At 46.9% G+C, this 26221-nt stretch overlaps 1 protein-coding gene across 2 annotated transcripts in view; it reads right to left on the bottom strand.

The window, feature by feature from the left end:
- FKBP6 (FKBP prolyl isomerase family member 6 (inactive)) overlaps positions 1 to 26221 on the bottom strand; it is a 162871-nt gene that overhangs the window by 50614 nt on the left and 86036 nt on the right. For both annotated transcript variants that reach the window (XM_069226776.1, XM_069226777.1), the window contains exons 5-6: positions 18712 to 18831; positions 18018 to 18212 (exon numbers count right to left, since the gene is read on the bottom strand). In XM_069226776.1, coding sequence (XP_069082877.1) covers positions 18018 to 18212; positions 18712 to 18831 — 315 coding nt within the window. The remainder of the gene's footprint in view (positions 1 to 18017; positions 18213 to 18711; positions 18832 to 26221) is intronic.

Genomic DNA, 26221 nt, shown 5'->3' with positions numbered 1-26221 from the left:
AGGACAATTGGTTTATTCAAATGACTCTGTTGGGACTTTATGGGATTGGTTTTCAGGACCACACTATTATCACTGACATGCATAGATGATTCTTTAATCGTTATGGACTGTATTTCACTAACTGTTTTTGCTGAAGTCCGAGCGAATAAAACTGCCATTTTCCACATTATAAATTTCACATCAGCTTTGTGAAAGGGTTCAAAAGGAGCCTTCGCCAGTTGTGCAGCACTGTACTTAACTGCCAAGATGAAGGAGGTTTCCATTTTGGAAGAGACTCTGTAAAAGCCTTCAAGAAGTTGTCTGACCACCTTGCTAAGCCATAGGGATGGTGAACAATCTCGAAATTGCTGCTAAGTGCACTTTAATTGAAGCATGGTGTACGATGTTCCAGTGGTGCCGATCTAGAGTGAATTTCTGATTTGAGACCATAAACAGAAACAATTCCATTTCAGCTTGTATATCCTATTTGTGGCATCAGTTCTGGCTTTTGCAAGAATTTCTCTACAATCTTGTTCGCAAACTCAATGTATTCAGGAACCAGGCCGACAAGTGGAAGGATGTTGGGTCCGGATGAAGAAAATGGTTGTGGCTCATGGTGAGTAATGTAGGCACATGTTTCAGCCAACTATGACTTTTCTCCAATAGGAGGAGTAGTAGTTCAGTGAACCACTGCTGTCTGGGCCATCACAGCACAATCAAAATTATTCTGCACAGTTCTCTTTTCATTTTGCTGAGACATTTTGGTAGTAAGAGGAGCGGAGGAAAATCTGACCGCCAGTTGAAAAAGTGTTCCGCCACAACCCCCGCTACGGGCGCCAACATGAATAAAACCAGAATTTTCTATTATCATGCGTCACGAAGATCTAGATTTGGTCTGCCCAAAATGCGGTCTAGAATTTCCCGTTTAAACTCCCATTCACGACAGCTGTTCCTGGTTCGGCTCAAAATATCTGCTAGAACAGAGCTTTTTCCTGAAACATGTTACGCCTTGATTGTTATGTGCTGTTGCAGAGTCCACACCCAAATTTCTTGTGATAGAGCTAGAGATCTTGTATCCCCTTGCTTGTTTACATAATGCAATTTTGTGGTGTTGTCTGTATGCATCAATACTGGCTACCCTTTTATCCTGGGTAGGAATGACCGTAGACTCAATTCAATAGCTCAGAGTTCCAGCAAATTTATATGCAGTTTCATTTGATGCAGAGTCCATATCTCACTGATTCTTAAATCTTGTACGTAAGCACCACAACCCTCTAGGGAAGAGTTTGTGGTAATAATAAAAAAATTAGGCTAGATGCAAAAGGAAAGGTAACCCTGTTGAAAGATTGGCATCCTGTGTCCACAGGGTAGACTCATGTTTGGAGTGATCTGGATTACATTAAAAAATGTTTGAAGCCATTGTTTCTCTAACCCTTCCTGCAAATGCCGCAAGCCAAGGTGGCAAAACACCACTAGATAAGTGCAAGAGGACATCATCCCCAGATGTAACTTGACTGAGCAAACTCAACTGGACTTTCTTTTCAGTAATTTCTGCGCCCAGAGTTGGAGTCTTATTCGCCTTTCTTGTGGCAAGAATGTTTTACCTCAAATTGTATCCAGAACTGCTCCCAAGAACGTTATCTTCATTGAAGGATTGAGCATTGAGGGTAAGACTGAGGTTGTTGAAATGCGTTAGACAGACTCCTGTGTTGTATCATTGCCTGACAAGAAGTTGGCGCCTTTATCATCCAATCATCAAGGTATAAGTATACCTGAAAGCCCAGGTGTCATAAATGAGCTGCTACTGAAGGCAAGCATTTTGTAAAAGAAATATGGCCCACCGATTTCAGCACAAAAGGTAATGAATTGATAATGAGTGGCAGCCACCATGAATTTTAAGAATGTGCAATGTCTTGGGTGAATTGGGATGTGAAAATAGGCATCCTGTAGATCCAATGCTGACGTGTAATCTGTTTGAGGAAATGCATGATTGTTGAAAAGCGGGCATGCAAAAGGATTGCTTTCTCAGGTGCTTAGCTTCTGCAGATCCATTCTCCTGTTTTCCTTATTATCGAGAAGAATCAGAAATAGAAATTTATTCCTTTCTGGATGTGGGGTACCCTTTCTATTGCTCCCTTGCTAATCACGGTTAATATTTCCTGCTTAAGCAGGTGCAGATGAGGTGAGGGTGCTCCCTTCAGAGGGGGGATTTGGTAGTCTTTGGATCTAATCATCTATGGTCAATGTATGACCCTAGGGGATTAGATCCAAAACCCACCTATCAACCGTTATCAGTTTCCGCTGACTTTGTTGGGATAGAGGGGTTGTACACAGGCACATCAAATTTGTCGTTTTTGACCAGTGTCCCTTTCTTGAGAAGTATGCTTCCATCTCGGAGCTTGTTTGTTGTTTGCCGCAGTTGCCGGTTGCCTAAACTGCTGCTGGGGATATGAAGGATGATACTGCTACTGACAGGGCTGACACTGATACCTATATGGTCGATATCCTCCTGTGTGTGAAAATTGCCCTCTTGCTCCTCAAAAAGGCATTTTGCATCTGCATGGTACCTAAGGATTTTGTGGCCAGTGTGTCTGCTTTAATGGCCTGTAAGGCATCCTTCATGTGCTTGCCAGATAATGCGTCCCCCATCATATGGCATGTCCAAGATTTTACTCTGGAATTGTGGTCAGAAGAAATGTAGCTTTCAACCAATTCATGCTTTCGGAGAACAGCAGCACCTGCCAGCTGGCAAACCCTGTCAATGCGATGTCTAGTGCACAGTCAGTCATTTCAGATGTAGTTCTTTCCCCTTCCTGTAGGATCTTTGGTTTCTCCGCTTACATCTTCTGGAAAGAGATCTATGTATGCAGCGATATCTGACCACATTTGCAAGTCATAACTCCAAGGAACAGCCAATGAACTGGAAGCTCAAACAGTGACGTTGAGATGGGTGAGGACAGGTTCTTGGATCAATGTTGAGCTGCTGGCGTTACAACAAAATCTGGTTTTGAATGACCAAGCATGCTGTTGAACTTTCTTGTGCTTTCCATTTTTTTTATCCAAACTAGGTATAAACTGCAGAAGCTGTAGCTGGGCTCTTCATTATTTTGGTGTGACCCCCTGACCTGTTTTTGGCCATGAGTCCACTTAGCTCCACCAGTCTGCCTCCGTGCCCCTGACTCCGCCATCTACCGCTAGAAGTTCGAGGCTCTCCACCACCCGCAGGCACCTGCCTGCGCCTCATCCCTGGTGCCTAGTGGTAGGCATAGCTAGTTGTGCTCTGCACAAAATCGTTTTTCGTTGTCTGCACGGTTTTTAAATGCTCCAGTGCCCTTTTTGAATTCCACTTCGTTTTGCCCTTGTTGTTTGCACTGCCTGTTTTCCAGCTGGCTCTTGCCAGTCTCCTGATCCCTGCCGCTGCATCCCCGCCCCCCTCGTGCCCCCATTGGTCCTTACCTCCCGCCTCCCAGCTGCTCCTCCCTCCCACCTCCCCTTCTTAATGGCGTCCGCTGTGTGGCCACACCGCTGGCGCGCCAGAAGCAAGCCCGTCTGCACCCGTCCGTGCCCCCTAGCCTTTGCTGCTCAGACCCCCCCCCCCCCCCCGGTCCCCCTAGCCTTTGCTGCTCAGACCCCCCCCTCCCCCCCGGTACCCCTAGCCTTTGCTGCTCAGATACACACACCCCCCCCTCCCCAGGCAGCAGCACTACTCCACACCCTCAACCCAGGACAGCATTACGCCTGCACCCAACCCCAAGCACACACATGCCACTCATGTCGTTTTTCCTGCACTCACACAAACTCCACCAACACGCACCACAACACCACCACCAACCCCCACAACCACCTTGACTGCATACTCCTTAACACCCGCTCCATCCACAAGCACGCCATCGAGCTCTGGGACCTGATCACAACATACTCCCCTGACATTGCCTTTCTCACGGAAACATGGATGAACCCCTCATCAGAACCAGACCTAGTCATCCCAGAAGGCTACAAAATCTACCGGAGGAGGTATCGCCATAATACACCATCAAAATCTCCACCAACACCATCGATACCCTAGACAGCGCAGAACACATACACTTTTTTAATACACATCAACGCCAACACCACCCTTAGAGGAACCCTCATTTACAGACCACCAGGACCCACCCCCCCATTTTGCGACGCCATCGCAGATACTATCAGCTCCCACGCCCTCACCTCCACAGACCATACTCCTTGGTGATCTCAACATCACCTGGAAAGCACCCACGACCGCAACTCCACAGCCCTGCTGGACAACCTCACGAATCCCGGCCTCAAGCAACTGGTCACCTCACCCACTCACTCACTCAGCAGGACACACGCTTGACTTTCACCCCCAGCAGCCACGTCACCTTTACCCACACCACCCAACTCCACTGGACTGACCACCACTGCGTCCATTTCTCCTTCATGAAACCACCCCACCCACCACCAACACACCGCACCCTACCTAAAGTGGGACAAGATTTCCAAAGAACATCTGATCGCCAAGCTCACACAAGCTCCACCCCCCATCACCAACGACCCCAACACTGTCGCCCACAACCTCACACAATGGTTAACAACCTGCACAGACTCCCTCGCCCAATTGAAAAGAAACAACAACACCCGCACCATCAAGACTGCCCTCTGGTTCACCACAGAACTCCAAGCCTCCAAACGTGAATGCCGCAAAATTGAGAAAGCATGGCGCCACGAACCCTCAATGAGCAATTTCTCCACCCTCAAAACAGCCATACGCAAACACCACCATCCGGACCACCAAACGGTCCTTCTACAAAGAACGCATAGACAATAACTCACATAGTGGCAAGGAACTCTTTGCCATCGGCAAAGAGCTCACCAAACCCAAATCCAGCACCATCGACCCCCCCCCCTCACACCCAAAACCTTTGCAACTCCCTCTCCAACTACTTTCACCTCAAAATCGTAGATATACACAACAGTTTCACAGCATCAGCACCCACCATCACCACCACCGACACGACCAACACAACAATGCCCCCCACACCAACCAACTACACACCTGGACCCCAACCAACGACGAAGAAACCGAAAAAACCATGAACTCCATCCACTCAGGCTCCCCCACAGACCCTTGCCCCCACCACATTTTCAACAAGGCCAGCCAAATCATCGCTCCCCAGCTCCGCGCCGTAATCAACAGATCCTTCGACACCGCAACCTTCCCAGACATCTGAAAGCACGCCAAAGTCAACAAGCTCATCAAAAAACCCGAAGCAAACCCGGAAGACCTCACAAACTACCGTCCCATCTCCCTTCTCCCCTTCCCCACCAAGGTTGCTAAGAAGATAGTGAAAGCCCAACTGTCTCACTTCTTAGAGGAAAACAACACAGTCAACGCCTCCCAGTCTGGATTCCGAAAGAACCACAGCACTGAAACCGCCCTCGTAGCTTGCACAGATGACATCAGAACCAGAGTGGACAAGGGTGAGACAGTCTCTCTCATCCTCCTGGACCTCTCCGCAACGTTCTACACTGTATGCCACCAAACCCTCCGCGCACGCCTTTTTGACGCAGGAATCTGATACAAGGCCCTAGACTAGCTCACCTCCTTCCTCGCCGAAAGAACCCAAAGAGTTCGCCTCCCTCCTGTCTGGTCTCCAGCCACCAAGATCATCTGCGGGGTCCCCCAAGCATCCTCCCTCAGCCCCACCCTCTTCAACATATTCATGGCCCCCCTCGCCAACATCCTCCGCCCCCACAGAATCACCATCATCTCTTACGCAGACGACACCCAGCTCATCATCTCCCTCACCAGGAACCCTTCCACCGCCAAGACAAACCTGCACGTCGGACTCCTCGACATCGCCAAATGGATGACAGCAAGCCACCTCAAACTTAACTCCAACTAAACAGAAACCATCATCTTCAGCCCCAACAAGATAGCATGGGTTGATTCCTGGTGGCCCACTGCCCTTGGACCACCCCAAACACCCACCACCCAAGCATGCACGCAACCTCGGCATCGTCTTAGACTCATCTCTCTCCATGGCCCAGCAAATCAACACCATATCATCCTCCTGCTTCAACACCCTTCGCATGCTATAGAAGACTTTCAAATGGATTCCCTTAGAAAAAAGAAAAACGGTCACCCATGCCCTCATCAGCAGTAGACTGAACTACGGCAATGCCCTCTATGCTGGTACCACAGCCAAGCTTCAGAAAAAACTCCAGCGAATCCAAAATGCAGCCGCACGCCTCATCCTCAACCTCCCCCACCACGAACACATCTCCGCTCACCTCGGATCCCTACCCTGGCTGCCCATCAGCAAAAGGATCATCTTCAAAGTCCTTATCCATGCTCACAAATCCTTCCACGACACAGGACCAGCCTACCTTAACGAACGAGTAAACTTCCACATACCTACTCGACTTCTCCGCTCCTCTGTCTTTGCCGTCGCAACAGTCCCCCGCATCCAACGCACCACCTCCGGCGGCAGATCCTTCTCCCACCTCGCCGCCAAGATCTGGAACTCCCTTTCCCACCAACCTACGCAAAACCCAGGACCTCCTAACTTTCAGAAAGCACCTCAAGACATGGCTTTTTGTGCAGTAAACAGCAACCCTCTCCCCCACAGCTCCTTGAGACCCTAACAGGTGAGTAGTGCGCTTAATACATTTTTTGATTGATTGATTGATTATTTTCACATCTTCCTCCCAAATAAAATCTGTTGTAGGGATTGACATGACTAAATGTTTTTAGCAGGGTCCTTAAAGGCTTATTAAAAAAAACGAAAAAAAAAAAAAACGGATTGTTTGATGGTCCATGATAATTGAAACATCTTCAAGGCCCTTTCCATCAAATTATAAAATTCTCCTATACTATCCAGTGGAGAGTCAACCAGTTGTGGTGCCAGTTGAGATGGTGCTAAAATTAGGTAGTTATCCTATTCATTGGGTGTGGACTGATTGTCAGGGGATTTCCTCTTCTTCTCTACCCTCATCCGAGGATGCACCATCATCTGCAGGTGGAATTGCAGTGTTTAAAGTTGATGCTCTTTTGGTTGCTTGAGGCGTAGGTAAATTACGCGTTGTGTGCAGAGTGGGGGTTTATACTTGTTGGGATTGTGGTGGTCTCATTGGCTGTGATGCAGCCCTTGTAGGTTACAGAAACCTGCAATCCTGCAAGATACCTCGGAGGTTGTTTACTAAAGGTATGGTCACCTGAACCATGCCTTCTTGAAGCGGATGAAGACCATAATTGTTGATATTGGTTATTATACTGAGCAAATTTTGCAACATATTGCTGTGGTCCTGAGGAATAATAATGTTCATAGTATTCCTCTGCCTCCTGATATTTAACATTTAGTACAGCAGGACTATGGGTTGTTCCAAAAGATCCTTTGTCTTCTGAATCCTCCTCATCCAGTAAGTGGGTTGGTAGGAGAGCAAAAAAAAAAAACTTTACTTGGAGAGAAGTATTAAGGCTTCTAAGTGTCAGATTGTATACTTTCTCTTGTCAACAATGTTGATGACTTAACAGTCCTCTTCATCATCAGCGAAGTCACCTTTTCCGTTACTGACAGTGTTGCCAATGGTTTCTTCATCAACAAGGCTACAGTCAGCGATGGTGCAGTCAACGCTGTTGACATAGTCGTTGTCCTTATCAGTGTTGGCACGGCCGGTGTTGATGACGAGGCTACCGTCAACAATTTTTTGTATGAATTGGCAGTCATCATTTAGAAAGCTGTTTCAGTCAACAGCACTAAGGAGAGCTTCTTCCTCTGTAATACCAGACTAGGCGAAGGCATGGTAGGCTCAGATCTTAATTTTTTCCTGAGGAGACCTTCTCCTTTTTTCTGTATGAGACAGAGTCCTCCTGAAGTCCTATGCACTCCTAAAGGCCCACAATGGGTCTTTGTCAATGCCTTTTTTTGGTGATTCTGAAGGCATCTGATCATGTGAGCTTTCTATGTTCGAGGCCTCATTTCTGTTTTTGGCGAAGCCTCACTATTCTCCTCAGAAAGCAGAGTTACTTTAGATTTTAGAATCAATTAAGCCGCCTCCCTTCTCAATCCTTCAGTGTCTTAGAAGAAAAGGTATGGCATATCATACAATCGTTAACCTGTGTGACGGATATAGACCGCATATATACATTCCTTGTGTGGATCCTCAGAGTGTAGTCTTTTCCTCCCACATGTACGAAAAGGTCTCAAAAGTCCTTTCTTTGTTGATTCGGATATCCTGAGTTGTGGGACCTTGGTAGGCAGCGGTTGGAACTGGATTTCCTGATGAACAAGCCCCTATAAAAGAGAAAATTTGTAACAAACCGAGCAAAGCTCTAGGACACTCCCACCACATGACGTGCAATAGAAAATCTGAGGGAGTGAGGCCTCTGTGGTGAGTGTTCTAGATGGTGCTGTCACCTGATTAGCTGAATCTTGGGTCTTAATAAATGTGGGTAAGTTAGTGAAGTGAATGTTTTCTTGCCATTAAACGCAGTGTGTATTACACTGTACTGCTTTTAAATTCCCACAAGAATCTTTGCTCTCCGAACAGACAAAAATAAAAAAATGCTGAAAGAGTTACAAACCTGCCTTAAAAATAGAAAGTTAGTCAAGGAGGTTCCACTGTTTGGTGTGGTGCAAACTGATTCATTAGTATTTAAAAAATATTTTGTGGTGGGCTTCAAAAAGGTTTAAATGTTAGAGATATTTAATTCAATTTGCATTTTTAAAACGCGATACTCACCCGTAGGGTCTGAAAGCGCTGTGGGATAGATCCTCAAGATTCAGTCAAAGAGCTAGGTCTTAAGGTCCTTCCTGAATTGAGGTAGAGATGGCGACTGCCTGAGATGGAAAGGCAAGTTGTTGCAGTATTTTTCTGCAAGGCAGGTGAAAGATCTCCCTCCAGCCGAGGACTTCCTTATGCAGGGGTATGGTGGCGAGCGACTGCTGGGAGGAGCAGAGAGGTCTGTCAGGTAAGTAAAAGGTGATGGAGTGGTTTAGGTAGCTGGGTCCAAGGTTGTGGAGGGCCTTGTAAGCGTGTACGAGGAGCTTGAAGTTGATCCCCCTTTGCGACAGGGAGCCAGTGGAGATCTCAGGTGTCCTGTGATGTGCTCTCGGCAGGGGATGTTTGGGATGAATCTGGCGGAGGTGTTCTGGATTTGGTGTAGCTTGCTCATGTTCTTCCCGGTGCTTCCGGCATAGAGGGTGTTGTCCTAGTCAAGTCTGCTTAAGATCAGGGCGCGTGTTACCTTCTTGCGCAGTTGTTTGGGATTCATCTGAAGATCTTGCAGAGGAGTCCGAGGGTGTGGAAACCGGTGGAGGCGAAAGAGTTGATCTGTCTTGTCATGGTGAGCACTGAGTAGAGGACCACGCAGTGGTTGCATGCGTGGTTTGTAGAGGTGGAGGGCTGCCAAGTTTGGAGGGCCACCAGGAGTCGTCCCAGACTGAGGAGGAGGGTCCCAGGACAAGGATCTCAGTCTTGTCAGAGTTTAGCTTAAGGCAACTCTCCTTCATCTAGGCGGTGACTGCTTCCAGTCTTGGAAGTTCTTCTTGGTCGTTGTGGGGTTTTCTGTCAGGGAGATGATCAGCTGGGTGTCATGAGCGTAGGAGATGATGTTCAGTCCGTAGTATGACGATTGGGGCAAGCTGGGCCATGTAGACATTGAACAGTGTGGGACTCAACAAGGATCCTTGGGGTACTCCGCAGCTGATCTCTGTAGGTACTGACAGGTGTGGTGGGAGTATGACTTTCTGCCTGTCAGGAAGGAGTGTATCCACCGAAAGGCCATGCCACGTATGCCTGCTGCGTGGAGTCTGGCGCATAGGATGTGGTAGGACACTGTGTTGAAGGCAGACAATAGGTCCAGTGGGATGAGGGCTGCTGTTTGGCCACGGTCGAGGAGAGAGCAAATGTCATCTGTGGCAGCGAGCAGGGCGGTCTCGGTGCTGTGGCTAGTTCTGAATCCTGATTAGGAGATTTCCCGGATTTTGTTGTCATCGATGTGTTGGCAGGCCTGAGCATGGATTCATTTTTTGGCAACCTTGGCTGGGAAAGGCAGCAATGAGATGGGGCGGTAATTCTTGAGATCCGTGGGGGTCTGCTGTGGATTTCTTCCAGAGAGGGTGGATCTCAGCGATCCAGTCCTCGGGGAAGGTGGCCAACTCTAGGGAGCAGTTGATGGTCTTGCAGAGCTTGGGTGCAATCGAGGCACTGGCTTTGTTTTAAGATGCAGTGGGAGCAAGGATCTGTGGGGGCTCTGGAATGGATGCTGTTCTTGATGGAGCGAGTCTCGTCTGTTGTGAGAGGGGGGAGGTCTAGGTGTGCAGAACTGTGGGAGTTCAGTGGATCCGAGTTGGGGAATTGTTGGTGAGTTTGGAGAGTCTCAGGGTCTGAAGCGGTCGTTGATATCTGATTTTCCGACGGAAGGAGGAGGCTAGTCTGTTGCAAAGGTACTGAGATGGAGGGACGTTAATGGTTTGATGAATTCCTTGATGACGGCAAAATGTTTTTTTGGCCAGCGTCCATCTCTCCTGCGTGGCCACCACTGCTGCCGCCACTTGTGTGTGCCTTGTGTTTGAGGCCCATCTACACCTGCAGGCACCAGCCTGTGCCTCATCCCTGGTTGCCTAGTGGCAATCTGTGACTGTTTTTCTCTTTTAACTCCTTTTTACTTTTTCTCTCTTGTTCTGCACTTTCACTCATTCCTGCTTTTGGCGCTCTGCCTCTTTGCAGCTACCGCACTTCACTCCCTGCCACTGCTGCACCCGTGGCACTGCCCCCACCATCTGAGCTCTTAAACCAATCTCTTCCTTTCTTATAGCAGTGGGTGCACCGCTGACGCGCAAAAGGCAAGCCAGTCAGCACCCATCCACACCTGGACCAGGCCCAGCGCCACAGACCCCGGTTGTCGCACCATCCACTGATACGATGCTGAAACCTTCTGTGCACTGAACCCAGGATGTTCGACCACCTGCCACCTTACTTCCCCTAGAGGCACCCATGGACCTTTTGCTTGCCGCAACTGCTACCTCACCTTCTCCGCACTCCAAATGCCAAAATGCAACCCCATTTCCCCCCTCCCCCAGCCACAGAACCGTCGCACTCCCATCCAGATCACCTCAAGTGCATCCTCTTCAACATCCGCTCCCTTCACAACTTGGAACTTTGGGACCTGATGGACTCAACCTGCCCCGACATCACCTTCCTCCCCGAGGCATGGACAAACAGCATCAGAACCGGATATCACCATCGCCATCCCCAGCGACTACAAACTGCTCAGCAAAGACCGTCCTTCCAGACCAGGCAGCAGATACACAGGAACACTCCTCCCCCCCACCCATGGAGCACCTCCACTTCCAGTCCACGTCACCCTGAGGCCACCATCCGCAGCACCCTCATCTACAGACCACCCTGCCCCTGCCCAGCCTTTAGTGACTCCATAGCCCACCCCCACACTCTCCTCCACCAATTACATACTCCTGGGAGACCTCAACTTCCACATCGACGACCTCAACACCTGCTCACTATTCGAGAACCTCGACACAATCGGTCACCTCACCAACGCACATCGCTGGATACACACTCAACCCCCTCTTTTCTGCCAGCAACGTCACCATCGACGACTCAACACCGCTACACTGGACCGACCACAACTGCATTAATTTCTCCATCACCACATCTACAGCTCGCATCAACACTAACCCCTTCCCCCTCTCCCCTCTTCTTCCCCCCCAGAAATGGAACCAGACCACAGAGGAGCAACACACCAACACCCTCAGCAACTCACCACCCCCCCAACACAACAGATGCCAACACTTCAGCATGGATCCCTGATTGTGCTAACACCTAGCGCCACTCCAAATGACCATAGGGAAACACACCACCAAGAAAGCCAGCTGGTTCACCCCCCACACTCAAGGAATCGAAGCGCACCTGCAGAAGACTGGAGAAAAGATGGAGAAACACCGAATTCCCGGAAGACATTGCACCCTTCAAATCCGCTACAAGATCCCACCATGTCCTCAAAGCTACCAGAAAAGAAATGCCCTGCTTAACGGTATCAACGTGACCACTGAAAACAAAAGATATCTAGACCATTAGTCCACCAATGGCTGTTCAAGGAAAATAGCCGGCCGCAGCTTGGAGAAAAAAACATTACTGCCTTTATTAAGGGACTCAAGGACCTGGACTCAGATTCCTGAAATATAAAACTTAAAGAGCCATAGGGATCAAGGGGAGCATTGCCTGACACTCTGGCAGTTAGATGGGGGCAGAGAAACCATCCCAAAGATCCCACTTGAGTAAACAAAAACAAAAAACAAAAAAAAGAAAATACATTTTGCTCACAAAATTCACAGATCCTGAGCTGAGGCTGTAAGCAACCAAAGTCCGCTAAACAAGACCAAACACCACTCACCAAACAAAGCTTATGTACTCTCAATAGTTATACAAATAAATAACAATGCTTAAAATCACAATATAATTAAATAACACTTATTCAAACAGAAAAGGAAAACTTGCTTCATAGTCCTCTTTCACAGCATTACTGGTAACATATGTGATCTCATTTGTAAGATCATTTATGACATTTATAATTGCATCTCTCATCACTGGTGAGGCCGTAGCATTACATTTGCTGTGCAAGTTATGGTTTCAGTGGCTGTTCTGAGGTATATGACTTGCAGCACTAAACATAACTTGAGAATTTTAGTATTTTAAATGTGGGCACCTGCCATATTTTGCACTCGTTTATCTTTTTTTTTTATCTTGTGCCATTATCAAAATGGTTTATATAGCTTGCCGAGCAGTTTGAGCTATGGTACAAGTTGCATACCATACCTTGCAAAATTCTGAGGTTTTGTTTGTTTGAATAATCTTTAAAGGACAGGTTACTTACCTTCAGTAATGCATTATCTTGTAGAGACAATATCTAGTTGCAAATTCCTTACCTTTAAATTTCCCCAGGCGTCAAGCTGGATCCAGAGATTTTGATTAAGCAGTAGCCCTGCATGCCATTAGGTGACACTGACTGATTTCTTGTCAGTCAATCTGCTCTGCATCCGTCATTGTCCTTGACGGATATCACGTCACAGGTCCAATAAAGGCACCACCCCGGCGTGCTGATGTCTGTGCTTCTGGCGTGGAAATTCGTGAAAAGAAACTAAGTTATGAAGAACACTGACAACTGGCCCTGAAAGAGTGCCTGTCCCTAGAAATCAGTTCACAGAGCATTGGGGATGGTTGGGTCAGTAAGGAATTTAAAACTAGATATGGTCTTTACCAGATAAGGCATTACCAAATGTAGGTAACTTGTCAATCAGAATGAGACATCGCTTTGCAGATTCCTTACAATAGATATACAAGCAATTGCATACACGAAGGTGGGCCTGCCAACTAGGTTCATATTAGAAAGTCCTGCATGACCGAACAGGCAAGGTGCCTGTCCCTACAGACCCACCTGTCCAGGAAGTAATGTTGGGTAAACATGTGCCGAGATGCCCACATTGCCACCTGACGGATGTCAACGACTGGAACTCCGCGTGCAAACACGGTAGTCACAGCTTTAACACTGGTAGAATGAACATGCAAGCCTTCAGGGTGTTGCTTCTTAGCCCTTTTAATGCAGAGTATGACCCTTCTGGAGATTGTTCTCTTCTGCACTGCCCCACCTTTCTTCTCACCCACATAATCAACAAGGAGTTGATCATCTACCCAGAACTCTATGGTACTATCAAGGTAGAATGCCAATACTCTTTTGGGTGCAGGCGGTGGAGTCTCTCCTCTTCCTTAGAACGATGCAGGGGAAGGGCGTAAAAAGTAGGCAAGACAATGACCACTTTCGGCAAAAAGGAAACCTAGTGCAAAGCACCACTTTATCAAGACAGATGGAAAGGAAGAGTGGCTTAGATGATAATGCCTGAAGCTCACTCACCCTGCGGGTACAGGTAATGGCCACAAGGAAGGCTGCTTTCAAAGTGCCTGAGAGGACAATTGTGGAGAATGTGTTAAAGGTGCATGCATCAGAAATGCCAAGATCAAATTCAAATCCCACTGGGGCATAATGAATGGAGAAGGAGGAAACATGAGTAAGGCCTTTCAGGAACCTATTTACAAAACGAGATTTTAAAACATTGAAGGTTGGTCAGGCTACTGCAAAAAAGCAGAAATGGCAGACAGATAACCTTTGAGAGTGCCCATAGCAGAGCCTTACTGAGACAGAGATAGGACAAACAATAAGACCTCGGAGGCAGAAACAGGATCAACAGACTTGTTTGTGCACCATGTCACAAATTTATTTTCCTGACAGACATATGTGGAGGACGCCTGGCTGCCAAAATTACACTACAGACTTTGGGGAGAAGGACAAAAGCTGTCAACTGTTGCTGTTCAATCTCCACACAAGAAGGCAGAGACTGGACGGGTTCAGATGGAGAACGCTCCCCTGCTGCTGCAACAGAAGATCCTCCAGAAGGGGCAGTCTGATTGAGGGATTGATGGCCATGCTTGGTAACTTGGAATACCAGACTCTTCTTCCTCAGTCCAGAGCCACAAGGATTACTTGGGCCTGGTTGTTCTTGGTCTTCCTGAGAACTCTGGGCAGAAGTGGATTGGGCGGAAAGCCGTACTGGAGGCCTGAGTTCCACTTAAGACAAAAGCGTGGCTGAGAGACTGCCGCCTTGGAAACTCCAACACGCAATACTTCTGACATTGCTCATTCGCTACAGAGGCAAACGGATCTAACCATGGCTTTCCCTACTGCTGAAAGAACTTGCACCACCTCCGAATGGAGCCCCCATTCGTGATCGACTAAGCATTGTCGACTGAGTTTGTCTGCTCTGGTGTTCAGGGAGCCTGCCAGATGTTGAACCACCAAGGAAATAACCTGTTCTAGCCAGGTCCTGAGGCGCAAAGCCTTTTGACAAAGCGTCCACGACCCTCCCCTGTCCCTCTTTTGCAGTATAAGATGGCGGTGGTGTTGTCCATACACACCTGCACTACTTTCCCTTTGAGAGAGGGAACAAATGCCTTCAATGGTAGTCTGATCGCCTGGAGCTCCAACAAGTTAATGGGGAGTCCTGACTCCACCCCAGACCACAAACTCCGCCTCTCCAAGGTGGCCACCCCATTCCAGGAGTGACGCATTTGTTACAACTGTCAGATCTCACTGGGGAAGGGAAAGCGATCTGCCTCTGGCCAATTACAGTTAGTTAGACATCACTGCAGATCTCATGCAGTTCTTTCTGAGATCTGGACCATGTCCGAGAGATTTCCCTGATGCTGTGCCCACCGGAACTTCAAGTCCCATTGCAGAGGCTGCACATGCCACCTGGAATGTGTCACCAGCAGAATGCAGGAGGCCATGAGGCCCAGCAACATCAGTCACTCTCACCGAAATCAAGGACAGAGACTGAAGTATTGAATATCCTGGACTTGCCACTCTGGAGGATAAGCCTGAAACTGCACTGTGTCCAGAACTGCACCGATGAAAGGGTGCGTCTGGGAGGGAGTCAGGTGTGACTTCGGCACATTTATAGTGAATCCCAGCAAATCCAGGAGGTCAGTCTTAATCTGGAGGTGAGAGACAACAGCCTGGGGTGAGCCCCCCCCCTTCAACAGCCAGTCGTTTACATAGGGGGAAGACTGAAACCCCTGATCTGAGCAGATGAACTGCGACCACTGCTATTACCTTTGTGAACATCCAAGCGGCATCAGTAAGGCCTAAGGGGATCACAGTGAACTGAACGTGCTCATGGTCTACCATGAACCACAAGTAAAGTTTGTGGGCAGGCAGGACGGGAGTATGAAAGTAAGCATCCTGCAAGTCCAACGCTACCACCCAGTCTCCAGGGTCCTGGGCATATAGAACCAGAGCTACAGTGTGCATTTTGAACTACAACTTCTTGAGAAAGACTGAGGGAATAGAAAGTAGCAGGAATAACTACCATGACCTACTCCTGGCACAGGGACCCCCTCTATGGCTCCCTTAGCCAAGAAAGCCATAACTTCCTCTCGGAGAAGTGCCAAGTGATCCTCCGTCATCCGATCGTAGGATGGTGGCATGGATGGAGGGGTCGTCTCAAAGGAGGAGTAGCAGCCCCTTTTGACTACATGCAAATGGACAGCCAGCAGAGCAGGTGATGGCGGATCCTGACTGGTCCTTGGTGAGGAATGGTCAGACTAGGAAGGTTTGGAAGCAACTGCAGGGGAAGAGGTGAACAGACTGGCCAGACCGCTGGATCCCATGCCCCTGGCCACAAAGAGGCTGGGCAGCATGCGCAGCACAGTGGCTGGAGGTGAACGGACATAGCTTGGCACCCCTTCCACAGCCACAAAAGGGGTGAAAAGCAGACTGAGGGGGACAGGCAAACTCAGCACAAGAATCCTTGAAGCACTTTAACGCAGTCTGCTTTTTCTCCAAAGAGACGTGAGCCATCAAAGGGCATGTCCATGTGATTGGCTTGGACATCCCCGAAAAGCAAGCAGACAACGGAAGTAGAGTTGTTCAACGCGACCTAACGGCATGAAGGGGTACTGCTTGAGAAAAAGCTCCAGATCCAGAATGTTACCTGGGGAAATTCGAAGGTAAGGAATCTGCAACTAAATGTATATCAGAATGTGCTTCTAGTGAATTTCTATAGGTTTTTATAATGCAATACTTTCATATGCCATGTACCCATTCGGTGCTATGCACAGTCTTTGGTCATGAGCAGCTGGGATCAGCTAGACCTTGGGCCCAGCCCACCACGGTCAGACAACTGTCAGCATCAAGCAAAAAAAGTAATAAGATCAAAGCAAGTCACAGGCTGTAGATTACAGTGTGGACAACCCAGTAAGGAGGGTTAAGAAAGAAGCCTGGAAGGTATGAAACCAGTCTATGAGATTCCCAGGATCATGGAATTTTGTACCTCTGGTCCAGTGCAAGAAATAGCAGAAAAATTAACCATGGTGCCTCACAATCTTCTTGAATGTAAGACTTCTGCCGGCATTTAGCTTATTCAACATCCAGGGTTTCTGCACTTTTGTTATTCTCCTCCCTCTGTGGATTTTTCTCTGTGTAACTGCCAAATGTTCCTGCATATCATATTTTTGCTTCATACTGCAATTCAGTGAAGACTCCTCAGCATGATTTCCTCACAGAATCCATCCTGGCATTCCTGTGCTGATGTAACATGGGATAATACAGTCACTGAGGGGTTCTAGGGACACCATAAACCACGGAGGTGAAAGCTCAGTGTGTTGCCTGTATGATGTACTTGTGGGTGCATACACCTTAAATCCACCCACTGAGTAAAATGCAGTCCATAATGCCCATTGTAAAAGGCATCTGCAGTCCATGCTGGAATGTTCTGTTATCCTATCAGAATTGAGAAACAAACATAGCATGCCTCCTGAGGAGCTGAACTAAAAAAACAAAACAAAAAACAAAGAACTGATGGAAAGGAGGAGGTGCCAAAAGAAAAGTCAATACCAAATTCTTGCTATAGGCAGAAAAGTTAGAAAACAGAAGAAAAAGAAAATAAGAAAAAAAAGGAACTGGCATGGGACTATGTTTGATGCACAGGTAGGGTGTAAGACCAGTAATGGCAGCACAAGTCTTCTCAGTGGTTTGTAAGATTTTAACAGTGACAGCATTCCTTTGAAGACTTTTTCCTGCCCTGCCTGTTGCATAATCAATTTCCAGCAGCTCCTGAAGGTGGGACAGCAGAAAGAAAAAGTAAGCAGTAGTATTATATGTGATTTGTAGTGTATGACTATTGTCAAACCTGCACAAATGTAGCCCTGAACCATTTATCCGAAATTTAGAACTGTCAGCACTACTTCTAATTATTACATAGTCTTGTACGATGGCTCTAGTCAGACCAGTGTGATTCCGAGCAGCAATGTTATTAATTTCTGACAAGCGCCATGCTTGTCTTAAACTAGTCCTGAAACACTAACCAATTTCTTAATTAGTCTTAAAGATCTAGTCTGCCGTCATAAATATCCGTTCATCAAGCTCTGGCATCTTGTTAATCAAAACTCTTGTTGTGACTTACCTGTCCACACCTAAAGAGGGCTTTGGGGTTGCTCCGGTCAATTTCAAGGGCCCTTTCACCATACAGAAGTGCACGGGAAGGGCGCTCCAGCTTCATGTATGTCAGTGATAGGTTCAGAAACACCAGCAGCCTTGCAGTCCCAATCTGATGTTGGTCGCTCTCATTAACAGGACTACGGCCTAGGATCGAGGAAGCCTAGCATTAAGTAAGGGTCAGAAAAAAAATAGTTATGAGAAAGAGCATAATAAGATTATTTAAAAAAAAAAAAAAAGGGGGGGCATAGTAAGGTTGTATTTACCCTACCAGATCTCCAGATTCCTACACTATCCTTTCCAGCAAAACTCTGGACTAGACCGCATCAGCGACTACTGGTAAACGCAAAATATGTTCTTTAGCAAAATTAACCTGCATCAAGAGCTTCTCAGTGCCCAACACATGCCAACATTCAGCTGCTCAAATAAAGTTATTATGTTGGTGCCTTAACGTATAGCCTATGTTGCATAAAAACCTGATGAGGCAAGTGAAATTGCTACTTGCACTCAAATGCCAGGACATTTTTGCATCACTCATTTAAAACTCTAAAATTTTTACAGAAGCTCACAAACCGGACTTAAACAAACTAATGCAGATGACTACAAGTTAGACACATTCCATTTTAGCACGTACCTTTCTGCCAGCTTCTGTAATATCTTACCCGCTTGTATCGATCCTTGGCATCATCGAAGCGATTCTGGCGGAAGAGGTAATTTCCAAACTCTCTCTCTATGTTAGCAACCTTCAGTACTTTCTCCAGAGGGAATGTACTCTGCTGCTCCTGAAAGCAAACAACACGTCAAACAAATGTTCTTTACATGCATACCTAAAATGCCTTCTTACTAGCTACTGGTGTATATCTGGGACAGAGAGAGAAGTAGGGAAATCTGACTGACTACGAGAGAACCCTCCTGCTCTTTAACAAGGGCAAACACCATTTGATTGTGCTCTTTGAACTATCTGCTACTGTCAATGGAATCAATATAAGATCCTCCACACCCTGTGCACAAGAACTTCAAGTGCATGGTACAGAGCTACTTTAAAGTATACCTGTCCTACAGAACTTACTACATTAAAAACAGGAAGCTCCCACTATTGTATCTGGTTTATCACAAGGATCCACACTAGCCTCTCTACTACGCAACCTGTAAGACGAACAATTAGGTGATGCCTTCTCAAAAGCAGGTACTGAATTGCACCACTATCTACATGATACACAGCTACTTTGACACTCTGGCTCAATGTCTAAACAACATCTGCAGATGGATGAAATTTTAACTAAAACTCCAAAGAGGGAGTTCCTGTTACTATCCCCTAACACTCTAATATCTACCCTCCAGAAGGCACAGATAAATTCCAGCACCTAAACAACATCCCCAAAACTGCGAACCCTGCTAAGCTCTGTACTACATGCTAGCCAAATCACTCAGCACTGACCTTAGCATCAAACAAATTAGTAAAAGCACTAGATTCCAAATGAAACTATTAAGGAACATCAGACATTTCATCCCTAACAGGATTTTAAGTCTGCTGCCCAAGCTCTAGTGAGATCATACGTCGAGAATGGGAAATCCCTCAGCCATTTTACCTAAATCCTGCTTATTCAACACTCATTTGCCAGTCTCCTAGCACAAACACATGACAAAGTCAAAACTGCTCTAAATTTGCTCATATGGTTAACACACATCTCACTCTAATCACAATACTACCTGTCTCACTTATTCATCTGTACACTTATCCCCCAGCTTCTTCCCAAACACCTCAACTCGCATTGAACTGGAAGGCAAAGCCAGAACCCTAAAAAGCACATCAAACTTTCTCAGGGAACACACCTAGAATTTGAAATGCCTTACCCATTAACAGAAGACCTGACCACTCATTGCACATCTTCAAATCTAAAGGAGCACCTACATAGCATGAATTAACAGTCTGCACTCAATAGAAATGCCTAATCATACTCTGTTGAACTCTAGAACCACAGTTTTTTTATCGTACAGTATTAAATGCTGATACTTATCGAATAATATTCAACATTGATAATATCATACAGTTTATTTCCTACACTGTAAGCTGCAACAATGCTCAACTCCTCCCCACCTCCTCGAGATCCAGCCTGACGTCTACTTTTTTCTTAGCCCCATCCTTGTCATGCTTGTATACCAAGACTACTAATGTACAGATATTTCAGCAGACTGTCTACGGTATTTATTCTAAAGACAGATGTACTTCTGTGTTATGTACAGTTGTTAAATGCACTTTATCGAGATCGTCTGTTAATCTATAACATGCGCATACAGCTCTCCTCAGGATGCAGCAGCTCTCTATTTAAGCATTAATAAAGGGACGTTTCTGCAAACAGATGTGGCTTATTCCTGATTTTCTAAAAATACATCAGCCCTACTGGTGAACTTAGAGAATAGGGCCATTGAATGTGAACTAGTGCACCCACAAAGAAAGTGAAAGTGGGTGCGTTTGTCTGAAGGAGAGGTGGGGTTGTCAGGAGATCATGAATTACCAACACAATGGCAATTATCTTGCGTGCACTGGCAAGCCAAATACCCCTTTCTGTAGGTTCATAGGAAGACTGACAAGCATGAGATTCTACAAACGAGTCAACGTTCTAAGCAGTATCTCAGTGAAAGAAATTAAGATTCTGGCCAAAATGGTTACTGGCCTAACTGCAGAATATTCTCTGGAGAAGGTAGAGCATCAAATGTATAGCATTCTGAAACGCAAGCGACCACCAAATGAGTAACGGAAACCTACTTACCAGGCAACAGAAAACCTGACTGAAGAACAGATGTAAGGTCCAATTGAATTCAATATAACAGTGTCGACGCTACTTGGAGAACTGACTGGGGGGGGGGGGGGGCTTGGGCAGAGGCTCTGAAGCACAATATTCTGGTTAACATAGATATCTGAAAATAAAGGACGGGTAAGGAGAACCACCTTGTCTCCATCAAAAATCATAATCTCAGAGCAAGAAAGATTACATCATCCATTCTCTGTGTAAAGGTAACAAAGAAAAAACAATCTTATAAATACCCAGTTTACCATCCATAGACGCACAAACAGAAAGTACCAAAGTGAGCTCATGCATATCAGGGCTCTTGAATCAGAAGGTGCACATTTGAATGTCTGTAAAAGGGGAAAATGTGTGGGCCAACCAGAGCCAAAGATGACCATGTTTGCTGGACTAGCTCTTGAACTTTAATCTGTCAGAGCATGCAGCATAGGGTAGCGCTGTGGCCCAAAGGCCCCATTATTATGCAGCAGACTACAAGAGGCAGCTAGGCTCATGGATGAATTGCAGGTTTCTGAAGCACAGGGTCTATTGAGTTCTCCTTGTAAACACTTAAGTATACCCACGAAGTGGCTCTAGTGATGGTAAGCCAACCACACACATTGTCCTGTGGCAGTGCAGTCTGGTGGCAGGAGAAGTAGGATGAACTGGGGGTGGCAGGAGACACAGGAAGTGCATACAGCTAGACAACTACTACAGGTCAGAGCTATGAGCTCCTTCCAGACCTTGGGCAGGCAGAGAATCTCACCAGGGAGACCGTGATCGCAAGCAGAGTTCCCCATTAAAACACCAAGAACCACCTCACATTCCAAGCAAGACAGACTTTGTATGTTCACATGCCTCAGGGACTTGGATAGCAACTACAGGTAAGGCCTGTGCTGCAAACAGTTACTTGCCCAAAAAATGTTACTATTGGCTCGTGACAGGGAGAGGGGGATTTTCCTCCATTACAGGGTCAGTGTCATTACAGTCATCTGCCACAAATTTGGAGATTTCACAAAACAGGTCTTGCAGCAAAAAGAAGGGGCTCCAGAACAGTGGAGGAGGACTCTATGCAGAAGTCACCAGGAAAGAGAAAGCAGTTCTAAAATCTTTGAATGCACTCCACCTTTGAGAAGAAATTACACAATACAGAACACTATGCATTAGGTGGCGAAGAAAATGGAAGAGATAAAGAGGTATAAGTCAAAAAGAAGCAGCAAGATAGTCTATAACAATACAGAGGCTGGAAGCCAAGAGTAGAGAACCGAACACGATTTGCCAAGAATGTCCACATTTAAGTGTTGGAGAAGTTAGGTGGTTGTAGAAGTGGAGTGAAATGCTGCACAATATGAGGAAGAGTTCAAGCGAAGGGTGTCAGAAATTCTCACCACTACGAATTTGAGGTCCGAGATACTGAGGGATTTGCTCACAGGTCAACAGAGTAAAACACCTAAAAAGATAGTGTGCAAAGAGCACAGACTTCATGCAATGCCAGCAGATGGCAAGGAAGCAGGTGGCATGGTGATTAGGGTCCTTGATGCACCAGAGACACATTAGAGAGCAGCGATGCAGAGAAGTATGTAGTATATAATAATTGTGTGCCTGAACACTCTAATCAGGGAAAGAAGAACTGATGAAGGTCAAAATAGCTCTAGTATCCAGAAACAATGAGGTGTACATGGGGATTTTTAATGCTAGTGAAAGTGTCCTGCTAAATGAATGAATTTATATTTTCACTGAGAAAGGCAACCAAATCTACAGGGTCCAGATTTAGGCTACAGAATGATATCTTAGGTGGCCATGGGCGTTTTCTTTGTGTCTGCAGCCTTGTCCAGGCATGGAGGGGAGAATACTTCTGAATTGGAGGTATGCTTGCAGTGTTATTATCAATTGTAGAAGGGGATTGGACATTGTTTGGCGGGGGCTAAAAAGCTGATACTTATTTTTTCCACTCTGCTTTTTTCCACATGAGCCCACCTTACATTCCTGTGTGGTTAAGCAGCCTTCAACAATTATATTGTGGTCAGCTGTATGAGGCCAAGGGACAAGAATATTTGTGCTAAAAGGTTTCGAATCTCCTCTTTCAACCTAAAACAAAGATACTGAAACTTAAAAGGGGGTAGGTTCAAAGCCTGGAGTAAAATCAACATTGTGCCTTGTGCTCCCTTTAACAGCTCTGTCATTTTGGGCAGCATTCGGGTACTTGAAGGTGCTTGGACTAATTACTAGAGAGAGATTCCATTTTTGGTGAAGCTGAAGGTTCAGTTTAAATATGTAGTGATCGTGGAGGCTTATAGGACAGGGGGGCAAAGAGGGACTCTTCCGCAACAGTCGAAGGAGAAGAAAAACTGCAACCCCGGCTCAGGTGAGGCTCCGCAAGCTTGGACGCTGCCAGTGAGAATGTTGCGCCATGTGCACTACCGATCAGACAGGAAAGGGATATTTCAAAAAGGACTGTTGGGGGGGGGGGGGGGGGGGGGGGGGGGGGGGAGAAGGGGGGGGGGGGGGGTCCATTGACTATACATGGATCTGGACTGATTCACTGGTGCCATAGCATGGCACTGAGCTGGTGAAGCTTCAAAGTAACAAAAGAGAAAAGGGTTGGTAAGAATTCTCTGTGCCAGATGAGTGGAAGTCTTGTGTGTGGGCTTAGATGCAATGTGTCAGCTTTACTGACCCAGCAAGAAGAGGCCATGCTGGGCATGAAGAAACAATGTTAAGAAAACCGATTATTTTTGTGAGAAGAGACCTCTTTTTGACCGGATTAGCCCCCACTTTGTGTATCACCTGTTGTGATGCACTGGCACAATTGGAGACACCTTTAGCTGCCACCATAAGTCTCTAGTAAATGGCACTTAGTACCTCCTGCCCTGGGTATGCCCCTGAGGGCAGCAGCACTGATTGAGCCACCCTCTAAGGCCATACATTCAAGTGCACCCAGCAATGCCTTTGCAGGTTAAGTGCCCTAAGGCAAACCTAAAATGCAAGTGCGAGATGGCACACTCCCTGTGTTCCCTGTCCACTACATACTGTATACAGTATGGATAGGTCACCCCTCTGGCAAGCCTGCCAGCCCTAACACAGGGTACACTATACTGTATGTATGCATGAGCACTATACCCCCACTGTGCCCTTGCCAAACCTTAAGCATAGTGAGTAGACCGAGCAGCCATTTTAATACATGTGCTGGACATTGGTCAACATGAGATTCACAGCTACATGATGGCCACTCTGAACCCTCAGTTGTTTGGTATCAAACAACTCAGAATGATAAATCCAAACTGGTGCCAGTATTAGATTTGTTCCTAAATGTTCCCAGGTACTTCGAGGTACCCCCTGCAAAAGCCAACTACCCTGGATTGGTTGTTGACTGATTCGAACCAACCTGCCACCGCCAGACAGCCAATCTTCTACCTTGGGGGTGAGAGATTCTTCTCTCTGCGTTACAGACAAAGCCGTTCCTGGGAGGAGGTGCTAACACCCCCACCCTCATGAATGTGCACTGCCCTGGCGGCAAGTTTCAAGGTGCTTACCTCCTTTAACACCCGACCCCCAGTCCTGCTGCTAGCAGCAAATGGCCACCCTTGTTACAAACCCCCACTTTTGGCGGCAGCAACAGTGGGAAAATACACAAAGGGTAGGAGGAGTGGCACCAATCAATCAATCAGGAATTTGTGAAGCGCACTACTCACCCGTGAGGGTCTCAAGGTGCTTAGGTGGGGTTGGGGGAAGGTGGGGGGGTCAGGGGGTGAGCACCGGGCATGCACCACCCCTAAGTTCACTCCATTTAATTTTGCTCCATCTTGGATGGAAGGAAAATAGCCAATCAGTTATAAGGAAGCAACCTCTTCCCACAGGAAGCCACCCTAAGGTAGATGATCCATTGTTCGCTATCAGGTTCCCCTAAATGCCCACTAAATGCAGTATCTGATGGGCATCCCTAGACAAGGAAACCAGATTAGACTGACAAAAGACGTCCAGCACCAGGAAGATTCAAAGCATGAGAACTGTGGACCTGCTGCATCAAACCCTGTCTGCTGCACCCAGGACCAGACAATCGCCACTGAGGAACTGTTGGACAACTCAACAAAAACCCTAGCGGACCGTCCGGCTTCGCCAATCACTAGAGAACTCCCTCAAGAGTGGAGGTATCACTCTAACCGCACAAGAAATCATCAAGCCACTGAGGGTCACTTCACCGGCCCAGCCGCTAGGTCCCAAACTGGACTCCGCAGCCCAATGACCACGAGGACGAACCCTGTCAGTGTGCCAAGTTTGGTGGCACTGCGACCTCCAGCAGCAAAACCGTGCCTGGGGTATTGGTCAGAACACGTCGGGCATCAGGAAAGGCAACCCACCTGGGGCTGAAAAAGGACTAGGACGACGCCCCAGTCAAGGGACTACAGAAGCAACCTGGACCGCCAGCCAGAGTGCCCCCATTATCCTGTGAACAACATTAGAACCAACTTAGGACATTCTTGTGCACAGCTCCTGGCTCACTGATTCACTCTGCACCCGGCCACCCAGCACCGAAAAACCGACTGTGCTTTAAGGGTCCTCCACCCCTTGCGACCTCGACACTCCAAGGAGACCCATTCCCCCCACCCACCCCCCAGGATTCACAGTTAAACTTACCTGTGCAGCACATTTCTAAGTGGTCCACCACAGTGGTGCTGCACCACCTCCAGAGACCTTCTCCCGCCGGAACCAGCAGTCGCCCCAACTTCTCCAGCTGGCACAGTGTGCCCACTGACTACCTTGATCAACCTCCAAAAGAAGAACTTGGTAAATCAACTGTACGATTTCAAATTTATTTTTTAAGGTGATCCTCTATTGATTCCTATGGTGTATAATTACATATAAAAAGACTATTTTTAATAAACTTAAAAAATTCATATCTCGAAAAGTACTTACCCAATTCCAATGCTCCTGGTCTTAAAGGAATAACTTGAGACCAATTTATAAAAATACTTCAATTTCTATATATATTTTGAGTGTGTGAGTTGCAAGATTGATGCTCTGGGCGCAACAAATGCTTTGCACTTCTCCAAAACTGGCCTAACTCCTAACCAAGCTACCTTAAAAATTAGAGCATTTGATGATCCAGTTTTTACCCATGTAAATCAATGTGTAGATACCTTGACCCCCTGCACAGTGTGCCTAGCTTTGCACACTACATAGAGGGCCAGCTTCCGACAACTTTCAACTACAGATAAAGAGGAAATAGTAGTAGAGAAAGAAGAAGATGGGGGGCATTCCTGGTGGATCTGGTGCGAGTCCAAAAAGAAATGATAGTGGCAAAAAAATTCACAGTGGGTGATGAAAGCTGTGAAAGCAATTGAGTCACAGGCCCGAAGTCCATGGTGTCTACTGGGGAGTCCAGGGA

Source organism: Pleurodeles waltl, chromosome 3_2 (assembly GCF_031143425.1).
Source record: "Pleurodeles waltl isolate 20211129_DDA chromosome 3_2, aPleWal1.hap1.20221129, whole genome shotgun sequence".
Lineage (NCBI taxonomy): Eukaryota > Metazoa > Chordata > Amphibia > Caudata > Salamandridae > Pleurodeles > Pleurodeles waltl.
Note: the sequence above shows the minus strand (reverse complement) of the source record. Positions and strands in the feature narration are given on the sequence as shown.